General features: G+C 43.4%; 4 protein-coding genes across 13 annotated transcripts in view; 2 read left to right on the plus strand and 2 right to left on the minus strand.

The window, feature by feature from the left end:
- wdr25 (WD repeat domain 25) overlaps positions 1-4,543 on the minus strand; it is a 51,168-nt gene extending 46,625 nt beyond the window's left edge. For 4 of the 7 annotated variants that reach the window (XR_005096229.1, XR_005096225.1, XR_005096228.1 and 1 more), the window contains exons 1-2: positions 2,962-4,543; positions 242-389 (exon numbers count right to left, since the gene is read on the minus strand). Coding sequence is in view for 1 of the 7 variants with exons in the window: in XM_037241045.1 (XP_037096940.1) it covers positions 242-389; positions 2,962-3,531 (718 nt within the window). In the remaining 6 variants the exon portion in view is untranslated. The remainder of the gene's footprint in view (positions 1-241; positions 390-2,961) is intronic. The other 3 variants (XR_005096227.1, XR_005096226.1, XR_005096230.1) reach the window with 3 other exon arrangements.
- On the plus strand, positions 1-13,303 carry LOC119116024 (mitochondrial basic amino acids transporter-like). Its single transcript, XM_037241050.1, has 6 exons — positions 1-6; positions 7,433-7,438; positions 8,399-8,483; positions 9,652-9,695; positions 11,390-11,473; positions 11,929-13,303. Exons 3-6 carry the CDS (start codon positions 8,450-8,452, stop codon positions 12,697-12,699), a joined length of 933 nt encoding a protein of 310 aa, XP_037096945.1. The 5' UTR covers positions 1-6; positions 7,433-7,438; positions 8,399-8,449; the 3' UTR covers positions 12,700-13,303.
- LOC119116021 (tryptophan--tRNA ligase, cytoplasmic) lies at positions 4,176-7,485 on the plus strand. Its single transcript, XM_037241044.1, has 11 exons — positions 4,176-4,265; positions 4,538-4,645; positions 4,752-4,974; positions 5,122-5,230; positions 5,317-5,436; positions 5,499-5,681; positions 5,765-5,865; positions 5,986-6,098; positions 6,255-6,428; positions 6,540-6,680; positions 6,753-7,485. The coding sequence occupies exons 2-11, from the start codon at positions 4,538-4,540 to the stop codon at positions 6,909-6,911; spliced, it is 1,431 nt and encodes a 476-aa protein (XP_037096939.1). The 5' UTR covers positions 4,176-4,265; the 3' UTR covers positions 6,912-7,485.
- Positions 10,110-15,016, minus strand: part of fancm (FA complementation group M) — a 25,322-nt gene continuing 20,415 nt past the window's right edge. For 3 of the 4 annotated variants that reach the window (XM_037241038.1, XM_037241040.1, XM_037241036.1), the window contains 4 exons: positions 14,675-14,999; positions 14,311-14,599; positions 11,886-14,236; positions 10,152-10,783 (listed from right to left, as the gene is read on the minus strand). In XM_037241038.1, the coding sequence (XP_037096933.1) occupies positions 14,089-14,236; positions 14,311-14,599; positions 14,675-14,999 (762 nt within the window). In that variant the 3' untranslated portion in view covers positions 10,152-10,783; positions 11,886-14,088. Of the gene's footprint in view, positions 10,784-11,885; positions 14,237-14,310; positions 14,600-14,674; positions 15,000-15,016 lie in introns of all 4 variants that reach the window. The other variant, XM_037241037.1, reaches the window with a different exon arrangement.

A 15,016-nucleotide genomic window follows, 5' to 3' on the forward strand; every position in this document is an offset into this window, starting at 1 on the left:
CAAAGTGTTGACGCCGGCGAGGCAAACAACGAGGGGTGACGTCTGGACCGTTCTTACTTACAGTAGAGCCTCCTGTGTTCGACGAGGCAGACGTCCAATCGTGTTTTTAGGCGCTTTCAAAGCAAACCGAAATATTGATCTCTCGTGAATGTCACCATGAAAATGCATTTGTACAATCATACACGGTGACAACACATATTGGACAGGGGTGAACCAAGCGTCAGGTTTGCGTGCCGCTCACCCGTCTCCACGTCGGTAACCGCAGCGGAGTTGTCAAAGGAGCCGGTGAGGAGCTGGCGGCCGCAGGGACTCCAGTGTGCATCCCGCACGGCTCCTGAGTGGCAGGTGTAAACCTTCAGGCATCGTCCGCTCTCGACCCCGTCCCACACCTGAAAGGCATCATAAAAAAAAAAAAAAGTGGGCTACATATCAGAAAAACAACAGTAACTCGGATGTATGCACTAAAGCGGTGGTTCTCAAACTTAGTGGAGATATGAATATTAAAAAAATATTCAATGTCAACCTTCTTATGGGTTGACAAAAACCGGACTCAGTTTTATCCCAGATTTTTTTTCTTTTCTTATAGTTTCTTCTGCTTCCTAACTGGCATGAAATGTGAAAGCAGACTGCAGATAAAGTAAGGAGGGCAAAAAAAAAAAAAAAAAGGTCCCAAAAGCAGACAGTGATGTATGACACAAGTGCTGATCTCTTGTGTTTCTTAATTGCGGCGGCGTGCTCGCGCTGAGGTTCTAACTCTTTGGCAAAAGGAGCCGCGTCGATAGTGTGCCAAGCGTGTCATCAGCTGCTTATTGGAGCTGATTTTCAGTCTGGCGGGCCACAGCTCAGCCTGACATCAAAAGTGGGTGGTCTTGTCAGGTGCCCGCTCAAATGAGGTAAGACTTAGCGATGGGAGAATTTTTTTTTTTTTTTTCGGCTTTGCGAGTCACTTGAGGCATGTCTCTGTGTTTCATTATTAAACGTGCTCTTCAGACGGCATTAGAAAGACAGCCGACTGTAGCGCTGTGGGAGACTGAAGGGAAAGGGATGCAGGCACTCGGTGGAGTTTACCAGGGATGGCTTAGAAAGATAAGTTACGCCATGCAACTGTTGGAAATATCAAGAAATTGGCCCGTGCACGATCCACAAGCCTTGATCGTATTATCTTCGGATTTTATCGGGGACTCCACCACAGAAGTGTAACCTTGACGTCAAAAAAGGAATACAAATGAAAATGGAACAGTTGTACTACGCACAAATTTGATGACATTAAAATGTTATTCAAAACGTTTTTGTTTTTTTTACAACAACCTATTGTTTATGGAAGAAGGGCTTGTGTTCCAACTCAAAAGTTCTACTGCACCGTATGACGTTGGGGCTTGAGGGAACACTGCCATCTCAAGGCTGCTGTATCAACTCTACACAGCACCAGAAAGCATAAAATTACAATATTAAGAAGTGACCATGTTCTACAACCATTACCCAGCATGAATAAAACACAAAATAATGAACCAATTAAAGCCTAACAATAATCGCACAAAGTGTGAGACCTGAAAATTGGTCATTTGCTTTTTCTACATCCTCTTCATTTTCCAGACTCGTACAGCGAATACTTCAGGATGACACATTGGCTAATCTGCTTTCTAAATGGCTCGGGGTAATTAAAAAATGAATTAGCATTCCTATTCGCTACATAAAACTTCTTGCCTTACGTCTGTCGTAGCCATGGCGACCGTGACTAATTGCATATGGTCTGGGCACTACTGCTAAAGAAAGACAAGCTGCTGAGGACTTCACAGACTTAGAATAGAGAAGAACAAATGGAGCCCCTCATTAACGCCAGACTTATAATTATGACAATAGCTGCTGGTCTTTATGTCACAGCAAATGAGGAAATGTAATTGCTAATTCCTACCTGCCACTACAAGGCTTAATTGGCCTCACTGTCAGTTGATTGTAGTTTTTATTGCTGAAAGTTAACTGCACTTGCTAAATGCACATCCAGATGCTCTAAATAACACATTATAAATAACCACATTGATTCTACGACACCAGGGCAATAGCATCAGTCACAGATGGACATTGCCCCCTGGTGGCTGGGTGGAGTATAGAGTAGATTTCCAAAAAAAAAAAAAAAAAAGATTGCCTTCACATTTACAACCCTACCTTTAAATTAATTTAATAAAATGGGAAGAACGTGAGAAGGGAAATTATTCTATTGGCGTCCATGAGATGCCTGGTTAAGTACCCTTAGCCTGAGATGCAATCTGACCTGCATACAAAACAGAAAGTCATCCAAGATTAGCGATGGGGACGATGCTTCCATGCTGCCCGCTGGACTCATTTTAATATGCAAAAGGTCTGCTGCATATTTTAGCTAAAGAGCCATTGTTAAGCTCTCTTGAGAATTGACGATGGGGGTGCAAATGCAATGGTTTCGGACTTGACCTTTCCAGCTCCTTTTTCCGGAAAGGAAAAGAAAGAAGTGGAATGTGAGGTTGGAATTGGAAATATAGGAAGTCCCGTGGGTGTTGACATACATTGGGCTGACAGTGACCGATGTAATTCTCCAGAAAGTGGTGTGTGCTGTGTTTCTATATCAAGAGGGCAATTGTGACTTAATGAGATTACTGTTGTTCAAGGTCCACTTCCAAATTATTTCAAACAAACAAGCAATAAATTAATTTATGTATCATAATAATAATTATTTTTTGTTGGTTTTGGTTTTATGGGTTAGTCAGCTTGGGAAATAGTTGAATTTCTGCATTCAGAAATAAACATACCAGTTTGTGCTTGAGAAGTTTTTCCCCCACTTTAATTTTTACTTGCTCTAACTCAAGTAATTAATTGAAGGACTAGTTTACGTTCACTAGAGTCATATTATTCTGAAATAAAAGTACTTGAGTACATTACTTGCAACTCTATTATTGCCAGTATACATCTAAATGTATTGTCTTACTGTACCTTAAAGCTCTTGTCCATGGAGGCTGACAGCAGTAGATGACTTCTCTGAGGAACTGGACACCATTGCACCGTGTTGATCACACCCTGGTGGGCTTGAAGGCTTAGCAGAAGCTTCTTGGGTATCCCAGCAGCAGGAGGAGGAGCAGGTGCGTGAGCAAGATGCAGCATCACTTTCTGAGACCCCGCTGAGAGAATTTGGACATCTTTGCTGTGAACTCCCCCTTTTGGGTTTTCCTCTTCGTTTGTGGAAGATGGGACAAGTCTTTGCCTCTTGGGAATATAGGGTCGGACACCAGGCGGGACAGTACAGGGTCTTTTGATCTTATCAGGAACACTTGGTGGGATGTATGGAAGCAGAGTGGGGTTGTTCTGAAGAGCAACAGGTGAACTAAAAGAACAGCTCTGCTTTTGTGAAGAATGGTCATTCTGGTGGCATTCCAACCGGGTGCTGTCAGAGTTCAACTTCAACGCTGATGAAGGACAGTCTTTCACTTCTTGTCTTGGTCCAGCTCTTTCTTTCTGGTCTAGAACTTCATCCTCAGAATCCTCATATGCCACTAATGTGGTCATCTTAACACTACTGTCGGTTCAACAACGTTCCAAGAGCGACATCTACTGGATGACAACACATACACACAAGATGAATTATAAACAATAATAGTTCCCCAAAATATATTAGTAAAGGGGTGTCTTACCTTTGTAATGAAAATAAAAATAAATAAGGCTCACCATGTCCTAATATCCAGAAGCTTCGAGAAACGTATTAGGACAAACTAGACGGCTAGCTAGCCAAAGCTACGTACCGTCGTAACGTCGCAAATTCGTTTGCTGTCATGCCGCGGTGCAGTTACTTACGCAATAGAATAAAACATTAAATTATTCAAATGTGTTCTAAGCTCCTCCAAACATTACCACGTACGTGTAGTGTTTAAAATCGCCGTTTTCAATACATTTTTTGAAAGTATCATTTGACCGTTTCCGCCGACAACTATGTACTTTTATTTTCTTAAAAGGACAATTTCCGGTGAAGGGGTCCTACTGTCTAAACATGTCCCCGTTATTACCACAACCACAATAAATGTTAGGTTTATGCTGGACATAAAATCAGATCTAAAACACTGTCCATGTTTTGTTATTAATGGTAAAAGAAATATGTCTTCCAAAAAAACAATAAGCTCGTGAGTTTACTAACGGAACTATTGCTCGATTATACATTTCTCGGGAAGCATTTCATCCGAACAAGTTGCTCTTACGCTGATGCAAGTTGAATGAGTGAGCTACCATCTGTGTAACGCAATTACACGGTATGTGCACGAATAAATTGACTTAATATCTTTAAAACGCCCAAATATGAACTGTACGTGTATTTATTGGCACATTAATTATATTTATCGACGCAGTATATAGTGATATTGACCTTTATCGACATATTAAGCCAAATTCAAGGCTGATAACTCACATGTGGGAGTTTCCCTTTTCCCGGTGCGACAGTAATGCTACCACATTAAAGAGTCATTGTTTATTTTCAACGCATTGTAGCTGCTGTTATTTATTTAACGCTCCGCATTTTGTTAAGATGACAGACTGTCAAGGAGATGCGGCCAGGAGTCCAATGGATCTCTATGACCAACTGACAGCACAGGGTGAAAAAGTCAGGAGCTTAAAATCGGCTAAAGCTGAGAAGGTGGGTGCCAATAAACCCAAACATAACAAAGATTTAAATAATGAGTATATATAGCTTTGGCATTTTCATCTTCAATGATTGTAGACATTGTTAATGTTCTCTCCAGGCTGAAATTGATGCAGCGGTCCAGTTCCTACTCAAATTGAAAGTGGACTACAAACAGGCGACGGGTCAGGACTACAAAGCGGGATGTCCACCATCGGAAAATTCACTTAGCTCAGAAAATGGCCTGACGGCAGATGGCAATGCTGATGATGGTGATGATGAAGTTAACCCTTGGAGCGTCTCCACGAACAATGCGAAAGGCGTTGATTATGACAAACTCATTGGTGAGATCAAATTAGTGTCTTCTGTTGAAAGAAAAAATGATTAGATTGTACAAAAGGGCCACACTCAAAAGAAGCTAACGTCTAATAATACGGCTATGAAATGTACATTGAAAAAAGTATAAGATAATGTTGTCGTCTTTCTTTTAGTGCGCTTTGGTAGTAGTAAAATCGACCAAGAGCTGGTGGACAGAATAGAGAAAGTGACCGGACAGAAACCTCACCGCTTTCTTCGTCGAGGAATCTTTTTTTCACACAGGTCAGTCAGTTTTAAACACTTCAATTAATCCCTTGAGGCAAAGATGAGGAGAATATTTTGTGATTCCTTCACTGTGTTGTACTTAGAGACATGCATCAAGTTCTGGACACGTATGAGAAGCACAAGTCGTTTTTCCTGTACACCGGCAGAGGGCCTTCGTCTCAGGCCATGCATGTTGGCCACCTCATCCCTTTTATCTTCACCAAGTGAGTTGAGCAGCATTTGAGTTGCACTTGGAAGATGAAATGAACACTGATTCTTGCTGCAGATGGCTGCAGGATGTGTTCGACATCCCTCTAGTGGTCCAAATGACGGACGATGAGAAGTACCTGTGGAAGGACCTGACGCTGGAGCAGTGCCACCAGTACGCCATGGAGAACGCCAAGGACATTATTGCGTGCGGTTTCGACGTCAACAAGACCTTCATTTTCTCTGACCTCGACTACATGGGGTTGGTAGCGAATGACAGACAGCCATCTTGTCCCGACGTGGCATGCGTTTCTTCACTGTTGTGTTTTTCTTCTTGTACCACAGCGCGTCACCACAGTTCTACAGGAATGTGGTGAAGATCCAAAAACATGTGACGTTCAACCAAGTCAAAGGCATCTTTGGCTTTACAGACAGCGATTGCATCGGTAAGGCAGCGGGAACAAAGAAAGCTCTTAGTGAAGATAAATGTTATTGACCTGCCTCAGACAGATTACGTAATGACTTTTCTCAATCCATTATCATTTGTGTCTGTGTCTTCTCTCCAGGAAAAATCAGTTTCCCAGCCATCCAGGCAGCCCCTTCCTTCAGTAACTCTTTCCCGCACATCTTCGGGGACAAAAAGGATATTCAGTGTCTCATCCCTTGCGCCATAGACCAGGTCAGTGTTTGCAGCAACACTCAACAAATACAGCGGTGCTTTGAAATATGAGTAATCTGCCCTAATTTTATTTTATTTTTTTAGAATTATTCTCAAGGCACTACTGTACTTGTTTGACGAAGACATTTTGTTAAGCAATGCCCTTCACCCTCATAGGATCCCTACTTCCGAATGACCCGCGACGTGGCACCAAGGATCGGCTACCCCAAGCCAGCCCTGTTGCACTCCACTTTCTTCCCTGCCCTGCAGGGGGCGCAGACCAAGATGAGTGCCAGCGATGCCAATTCGTCCATCTTTCTCACCGACACTGCCAAACAAATCAAGAACAAGGTACAAGTGAGCTCAGTGAGCATCTAAAGATGAATTCTGAGTGTGCATTTTACTCAAAAAATAAATACGCTTGATTGCAGTTAAATAACTATTGATTGTGATTGCTCACAGATCAACAAGTATGCATTTTCGGGGGGGAAAGACACGATAGAAGAGCACCGAAAGTACGGCGGCAATGTCGACGTGGATGTCTCCTTCATGTACTTGACTTTCTTTTTGGAAGATGATGAAAAGCTGGAAAAGATCCGACAGGTGAGAGTTAACACGACATGGAAAAGTTTTATACTCCATTTTCTCTGGATTTACCACGTATGTTGTGTTTAGGACTACACGAGCGGCGATCTCTTAACCGGAGAACTGAAGAAGATTTTGATCGAAACCCTGCAGCCAATCATCGCCGAGCATCAGGAGCGACGCAAGCAAATCACGGACGAGACAGTCATGCGGTTCATGACACCCCGGCCTTTAAATTTTAACATCTAGCTCGCTTGATCGAAGAATAAAAAAAATGCATCTTGATAAAAACTCGTCATTAAATAGGGGAAGGGAAACCAGTGTTTTTTTTGCGGGGGGGCTGGAGAAGACATGCCTGCACTGCATCTCTTTAATTTGAATCTGAAAAAAGTTAATAAAAAATATAATACACTATTCACATAATGTTAAGGATTTTGTGCTTTGAGGTTCACCCAAAACGTAATCGGTTTTGGGGAATCTATAAGATATAGAAAGGTCAACGTCTTTTTTTCTGGGGCACGTAATCGCCTACGCAATAGGATTCAATTCCACAGTGTGTATGCCGAAGTTTGGTTCACATTAATGGTTGCATAATGACAAAGTGAAAAAAAAAACCTGTCACATCCACAAGTGGTTGATGTGAAGCAACATAATTGTGGTGATAGAAATATTTATTAATTTCCTACCACTGCAAAGAAGCTGTAAATTATTATAATAAAGATGGCAGAAACTTGGCAAGCTCTTATTTGACACAGTTGTGGTATTTTCAGAAAATCTGTATCCATTTTAGTTTTACTCCCGACCTGCCTCACTTGCTTTTTTTTTTTTTTTAAATTCAGACTTTGTGACAAGTTAAAGTTTTATTGCTACATTTGTTTTTACTCGTTTTCTCTTAAAATTCAGACTTTACTCTTGTAATCTTATTTACTTTAATAAATTAAAAATATGACTTAATTGTGATATTATTGCAAGTTTTCTTGTAATACTACGACTACTCGGTTGACTGTTTCATACAGGACACTTAAAAATTGCTGTCTTTATACTTTTAAATTTCTCTGCTTTGGCATAACAGACAGAGCGACTTGATTCAAAGTTCAAGCCAGGGAAGTCAGAGATCTATGCCAAAAACCTGATGACCTTTAAATATTTAGTCTAACGCCATCCCAGTGAACCATTTCCACATGAGAAAACAAAGACTGACCCAAGCAGGAACCAGAGTAGTACACTAATTATACAGGTTGCATTACATATGTATTTATAAACATATATATTACAATGCACTTTGGCAATAAGTGTGTGTGCGAGCACGTGTGTTGCGTACCTATATCTGAACCCGTGCCTAATATTTCACCGCGTACAGTGTCCTGATGACGTCCGCCGTGATAACATTGTTGATTCTACCCCGACGCCTGTGATTCGAAGCCGGGCGGACGTGGCGGCAGCAGCCAATGCGAGCGAGGGGCGGCCGATGCGGGCCAGGGGAGTTGTCTTGCTCTCAGACCTACGATTGGGCCATCTTAAAAAGGGCAAACACGCGTCCGCCTTCCCCTCTCCTTGAGACACAGAAATAGAAAAGGTTTAGTCGGCAGCAAAATAAAACATTTCTTCCACGTTATTATCCCCGTAAGACTTTTTTCTTCTTCTTTTCTAGCGTGGCTCCGGCATCATCACGACGCCGACGGGGACAGAGCTAGCTTAGCCGGAGGAGGGTGGGCTACTCGTCTGTCAATTGATCGCGTACATTAGATTCAACGTCGACAAATCGAACAAGTTGGACATTCGAGGGAATGGCACTTGACTTCGCCGCGGGCTGCGTGGGAGGTAAGAAAGAAAGCGGTGCCGCTGTGCAGTCGGCTAGCCAAAGCGTGGCACTGCCACTAGCCTGCCACGCGAGCCAGGTCAACAAGCTTATGCTAAACGTGCTAGCTTTGCTTTACTCCTATAACCAGAAACGTTCTCTCATGCGGAGAGACAATATTAAACAATGATAAAATATTAGATCGATCGTGTAGTAGTTCCAAGAACGTTACGTGGGTCAGTGACTCATCGGATTACATTCCAAGACTGTCACTCAACGGGAGTGGCTCCTCCGATTTATTACGCCTTTATTTTGGTGTATCATGTTCTTATTATTATTGAGTGAATACAGTACGGCCACTCTATGACTGCAGTTAAGTAAAAAACAGACATCGGAGGAAAACTATGAGTATTTTTCTACTTTTGCTTTAAAATTTTAATGCCGATGAAATGAATCACTGCAATTCGCAGTTTGGCAATCTCAGAATTGGGAGATTAAAACAAACACGCACAAATTTGCAGTTTTTGCGCTCTGATCAAATCAATCATGTTAGCAATTTTGCACACACACAAAAAAAAAAAAAAAAAAAAGTTGGAATGCCCTAAGGCAGGGGTGTCAAACTCCTTTTTGTCACGGGCCGCATCGTTGTCATAGTTTCCCTCAGGGGGCCATTATGATTGTCAACGTCTTCTATATACAGTATAGGCTTCAAAACAAACTGATGAATAACTAGTTTTAAAAGCAGAGACTAGTCAAAACGGTTCAAATATTTTAAAAAGACGAATGGTAATAAAAATCGCAAGCAATCGCTCTTTTTTTGTAATTTTAGTAACGACACAAAGTTGATGCAAAATTTGTCTTCGCGGGCCACATAAAATAATATGGCGGGCCATATCTGGGCCCCCGGGCCTTGAGTTTGATATGGATGCCCTAATGCATTTATCGGAAGTAGTCCTTTGCTGCTATTTTCTGGAATCAAAATCAATTACAGGACAGCATATTCTTAGGGGGCAACAGTTAGTTACATTGATTTAAGATATTTTCTCCACGTCCTACTTAGATCAAGAAAAGTCAGATGAGGTGGCTCGGGCATCAGATCAGGATATATCCCAGAGGGAATTGATGTGTAATAAATACGGATAGATAAAACAAATAAACAATATTAAATCGTTTTTTAAATTATGTTTCCAGGCGCTGCCGGTGTTTTGGTTGGACATCCGTTCGACACAGTGAAGGTGGGTGTGTCATCTGTAGCTTAAAGCCATGTTGTCCTTTAAGGCTGGTTTGTCATGTGTACAGTGTACACAGTCACGTGGATGTACTGTACAGTAAACACCCAAAAGTATGTGAGCATGTACTGACAGCTTCAATGTTTAAAATAATTTCCAAAGCATACAGATTGTCTTGAGTAAATAGTAAAGATATACATCTTGTCCTTGTGTATTTACTGCCACTGTGCTCATAGCAAGAAAGAAGCCAAAACAGGGCTGGGGTGATTAATCCATTTGATAAGTTTATTACGATTAATTTGTCAGGACGATTTAGTGGCAAGTGTTGTTTGAAGCGCATCTCCGCTGTGCATTGCTCTGACTAAAGCCTCTTTTCCATTCTACCAGTTTCCGCCCTGTGTGGTTGTTTTGTTTTCTCTCTAGGTTATAAGAAAGATATCATAAAATATTTGTCAATCTCTGTTAAGAGATTGAAGAAACTTGGTGAAATCAGGGCATGTAGTTTTTTTTTTTTTCTCCCCGACTTTGTAACTTGGACTTCCCTGTTTGTTTCATTCCAGTAATTTTTTTTTTCCTGATCAGAGTTCTGAGAACTCAGACTTTCTGCTTTTCTGGAATGTCTTGACAGCCCCAAATTGCCAAACGATGGCGCCAAAGCAGTATTTTGTAGCCATGGCTTTGACTTAAGTACAAACATCTGAAACAAAGTTTAGCCTGCATATTTTACAGTTGTGTGATTGTTTTTGTGACTCGACTTTGAGTGCAATGAGGAAACGAAAGTCAAGCCAGCGCAAGGGTGACTTTGGGACAGAAACAAAGTTACATTCATGTTTAATGTGACTAGATGACATGGCAGCATCTGCGTGCCTGGTGTTTGGCGCTCTTGTGTACTTTGCTGTCAATATGTGTGCTTGGCGGAGTGCTGGTGGAGGGCAGGGGCTGTCTTTAACAGCAACAGTGTCACTGTGTTGTAGATGAGAGAGAGAAATAAACAACCTTTCGACGGAATTGGGACCTAGTAAGTAAAGTCCGGGTCTTTCTTTCTCTCCCTCTATGTCAGGGGTGTCCAAACTTTTTCCTTCGAGGGTCGCACACTGAAAAACAAAGAATGCCACGTTGGCTTTGGATTAAACCATTTTTTTTTTTGCTTCTGAAACGGAATTATTTTTATTTGTGTTATTTAAATAAATGTTATTACTGTTTGGTTGTAAAAAGAATTCTCTTGCAGCATTGCACACATTAAGAAAATTCAATTTCAACACACAGATTTGTCAACCAACTACAGTACGTGAGAATGGCGACCACCAGTTGACAAAAACAACACCTGCATCTTACGTTCACATTTCCGTGTTTCATGTAAAATCATTTAGTCGATGATTAACCGATCGGATAGTTAAAAAAAACAAACAAACATTTGATCGCTTGCAACCCAAATCATGCCATTTTTAGTATTTGCGAGGGCCACTAATACCTCCCGGGCCGTAGTTTGGACACCCCTGCTCTTTGTCCTGTCTTAAGCTGTACACAACTTCTTAAAATAAAACACACTTACACGCGCGCGCACACACAAATCCTCATTTTGCACGTATGCATAACTATATTTAGTATTTTTTTGCCTGCTTGTTTTCCCTTTAGAACTTTTACATTGTGATGTTATGACATCACGATTGTGACGCTAACACAAGTCTGTTGGTTCTCAGGTGCGGCTTCAGGTTCAAAATGCAGACAAGCCTCTCTACCGCGGCACATATCACTGCTTCCAGTCCATCGTGCGCCAGGAGTCGGTAAGCTTAACTCAAAAGAATGTCGCCGCAGCCCTTGACTCTGCCTCCTAGTCCTCCCTCGCTGACAATTAAGGAGTCCGGTTACACTGGGACGAGCCACGTCAGCGAGCACGCTGGAGACATTCAGTGTGAAAGGGTGTTGAGATTCTTCCTATACCACTGGAACCTCAATTCCCAGAAGTCTAAATTAAGTTTCGCAAGTCACGCGAGGTTCAAAGCGCCACGTGGAGTCAGCTCAACTCGTATACATTTGACAACGTTAAGCCCCCAGAGGTGGTTTTTATACTCTGTGCATCACTGTGTTCTGCTTAAAAAAAAAAAATTGAAGTGGGACTAGATGTATTAAAAACAAGAGTTATTATTTTTGGGAGTTTTGGTTGCAATCAATGTTGGGTAGTACAGATGTCCTTACCAGGTTGAGACGACCTTGTCAACCGGCTGCCATTGTTCCGCAGACGTTGGGTCTGTACAAAGGCCTGGGCTCTCCCATGATGGGCCTGACCTTCATCAACGCCATCGTGTTCGGCGTGCAGGGCAACGCCATGCGCAAGTTGGGCCACGACACGCCGCTCAACCAGTTCCTGGCGGGCGCCTCGGCGGGCGCCATCCAATGCGTCATCTGCTGCCCCATGGAGCTGGCCAAAACTCGCATGCAGATGCAAGGCACTGGGGAGAAGAAATCCAAAAGGAAGGTGTACAAGAACTCTCTGGACTGCCTGCTGAGGATCTACAACAAGGAAGGCATTCGGGGCATCAACCGCGGCATGGTGACCACGCTCATCCGCGAGACCCCCGGCTTCGGCGTCTACTTCCTGGCGTACGACGTGCTGACACGCCGCCTGAGCTGCGAGCCGGAGGACCCCTACCTGATCCCCAAGCTGCTGTTCGCCGGCGGCATGTCCGGCATCGCCTCCTGGATCTCCACCTACCCCGTGGACGTCATTAAGTCCCGACTGCAGGCGGACGGCCTGGGCGGCGTGCACCGCTACGACGGCATCATCGACTGCGTGCGGCAGAGCGTTCGCAAGGAGGGCTGGAGGGTGTTCACGCGCGGTCTCACCTCCACGCTGCTCCGGGCCTTCCCGGTCAACGCCACCACCTTTGCCACCGTGACTCTCTTCCTGCTTTACATGCGGAAGGACGACGAGTGCGTCCTGACGGGTCCCGAGCCGCACGCGGCGCCCATGCCGCCGTTGCAGCCGCAGACCCAGGCCAGCAGCATCTGAGCTCAGCCGCGCTAAGCAGAAAAGTGATTGTAGCTGCATATCAGACAGGCATTATATTTAAGAATGATCCATTAGTCAGATAAAACTGCACTTGTACATATATACAGTAGTCAGTTTTTGTATACTTCCTTTTCTATGGTCATTAAAGGAGAGCTAATACGGTTACAGAAGTTACAGCAGTACACCGTAAATAGGTTGAAATGCTGCTTTGTCCTACCTTTGCTGGTAAATCTTCAACTAGCTGTCTACACTACACTTTGGTTCATTTTTCATAATGGTTACCAGAGGTGGATCACTCGAGGCAAACCTAAGTTGAAGCGTGGAGACTCCCACCTCCGACAATCATGGAAATCTGTCACACTTGCTGTACATACATGTAAATATTACATTTGTCTCTTGAGCGCTCAGCGGTGTCATTTTCGGTGTCTTTCTCGTTTTACTCCATTCCTCAACTTGAACCTCCCAAGACAACACAATCTGCTCATAGTTAAATTCTCAGAAATAAGTGACTCGGTTTCAGACTGAAACAGAAAACAGGAAGATGTTAGTGATGAAGTCACATCAACAATAAAAAAAAAAAAAAAAAGCTGACCGTCCGATAACAGTAAAGTCCATTTTCTGTTACCTTTTTTTTCCAGTGTACCTGACCATACCAAATTATCACCGTCCCACCACAGTGAATTAGAAACCAAATGGCTGATGCAGAGAATGTGTATGTAATACTGGTTTTGAATGTCTCCAAAAATAAATACAAATCTGCTTGGACCCAAAACATTTATCAAAGCAGTGTGATGAATGTGTTAAATTAAGCACATAACTGTGAAAGTATGACCTATTTTTGTACTCTTCTCTCACTAGATTATTTACGCCTGTTTTGAATCCAAATTCTGTTACAATGTCGTTTGTGCTTAAATGCTGTCATCTGTTTGATTATCAATAAAAGGCACATGGCCTTATTGAATGTTTTTTTTTTTTTGTTAGTTCATGTGCTTATCATGATACACCCTCAAAGAAAAACAAAACGTTCACACAAAAAAAATAAAAACATTACATACGTATATATGGTACACTAGATAGTTTTTGTCACACATGTTTTTTTTTTTATTAATGTACTGAAATTTACATTCGGATAGCTGTAAACATAATCATCCATATTTTTGTCCAGACAAAATATTCTTGTGCCAAATGTTGAGTTCCTTTCAGCACAAGCTGCTCCCAACATTTTAAAAATAACTCGGTAAAATAAATAGAACGCATGTTACTCTACATGGGTTGGGTTGTGCAAATGTTTTGAGCTTTATCCGGTTGAAGCTCGAGGTGCAAAAACTTGATCAGTTTTAGAGCAAAAAGCAGCAGCTGTAACGATATAAATATGACACCTTTCGGCAATCAGATCCTGATGGTGTGCGTTACCGTCTCCCGGGACTTTCCCGCTTGGTCCACGAGGAAGGAATCGCAGCTGTAGTGCAGGAAGCGATAGATCTCCTCGGCCCTCGCTCTACTCATGCCGCCTTCGTGCTCCAGGCTTTCCACTGAGCTGCACAACCAAACGCAGGGAAATTGAGACACTGGTTTACCTCACAAGTGCTACCGGGAGGCTAATCAGTTTACCTATTGACGAGCTGGCCCACGGATCCGAAGCGGCGGCTCATGTTGAGAGCGTGGACATAATTGACGGAGGGCAGGCTTAAGTAGAACTGCAGGTCCTGCCGCCCGCTCAGCTCCGAGGAGGGCAGAGCGACGGCATGCCCCTTGCGCTGTTCCAGTCGCGCCAGCTCGACCAGCAAGGCGGCGCTCTGTTGGGGGCCGTCGCTCCACAGCAACCGCACGCCGGTCCGTACCAAGGCCGACAGGGTACTGTCGAAGCAGCGCGTGCGCTGGAAGGAACGGGTCGTCTCACCTGGAACACAAACATTGTCGTACGTTTGACCAAAAATAGGTGGTGTGAAACCAAAACTACACTCATGAGGCTGACCTGGCTTGATTCTGTCCTTCTCCACAATCAAACAAATGCGCTCAAAGTGCTCCTGCACGCTGCTCAATCTTTCGGCCAGTCGCTTGCGGTTTTGGAGGGACGCCAGATCCGACTGGGCGTGCCTCTCCACGGCCATGCGGGCGCTGACGACAAAGTAGTTACCATCCAGAGAGCACACGTGGACGGTGGCGCTGTGATGCTGCCGTAAGCTGGTCACGAGTTCCACACTGCCGCTGAGGCAGCGACTGTCCACCAGGATGCAGATCGGAGTCTCTGTGATGGACGGACCGGCCCCGACAGGATCTGGGATGGTGGATGGAGGCTCCTGGATGTATAGTGTAG

The sequence above is a fragment of the Syngnathus acus genome, chromosome 22 (assembly GCF_901709675.1).
Source record: "Syngnathus acus chromosome 22, fSynAcu1.2, whole genome shotgun sequence".
Classification (NCBI taxonomy): domain Eukaryota; kingdom Metazoa; phylum Chordata; class Actinopteri; order Syngnathiformes; family Syngnathidae; genus Syngnathus; species Syngnathus acus.

Excerpts from the sequence above, each read along its gene's own strand:
- LOC119116021 (XM_037241044.1), top strand. The coding sequence starts at position 4,538 with ATGACAGACTGTCAAGGAGATGCGGCCAGGAGTCCAATGGATCTCTAT. Across the intron at positions 4,975-5,121 it reads TGATTATGACAAACTCATTG|TGCGCTTTGGTAGTAGTAAA; the intron begins GTGAGATCAAAT and ends TCTTTCTTTTAG. Across the intron at positions 5,682-5,764 it reads TCTGACCTCGACTACATGGG|CGCGTCACCACAGTTCTACA; the intron begins GTTGGTAGCGAA and ends CTTGTACCACAG.
- LOC119116024 (XM_037241050.1), top strand. The coding sequence starts at position 8,450 with ATGGCACTTGACTTCGCCGCGGGCTGCGTGGGAG. Across the intron at positions 9,696-11,389 it reads ATCCGTTCGACACAGTGAAG|GTGCGGCTTCAGGTTCAAAA; the intron begins GTGGGTGTGTCA and ends GTTGGTTCTCAG. Across the intron at positions 11,474-11,928 it reads CCATCGTGCGCCAGGAGTCG|ACGTTGGGTCTGTACAAAGG; the intron begins GTAAGCTTAACT and ends ATTGTTCCGCAG.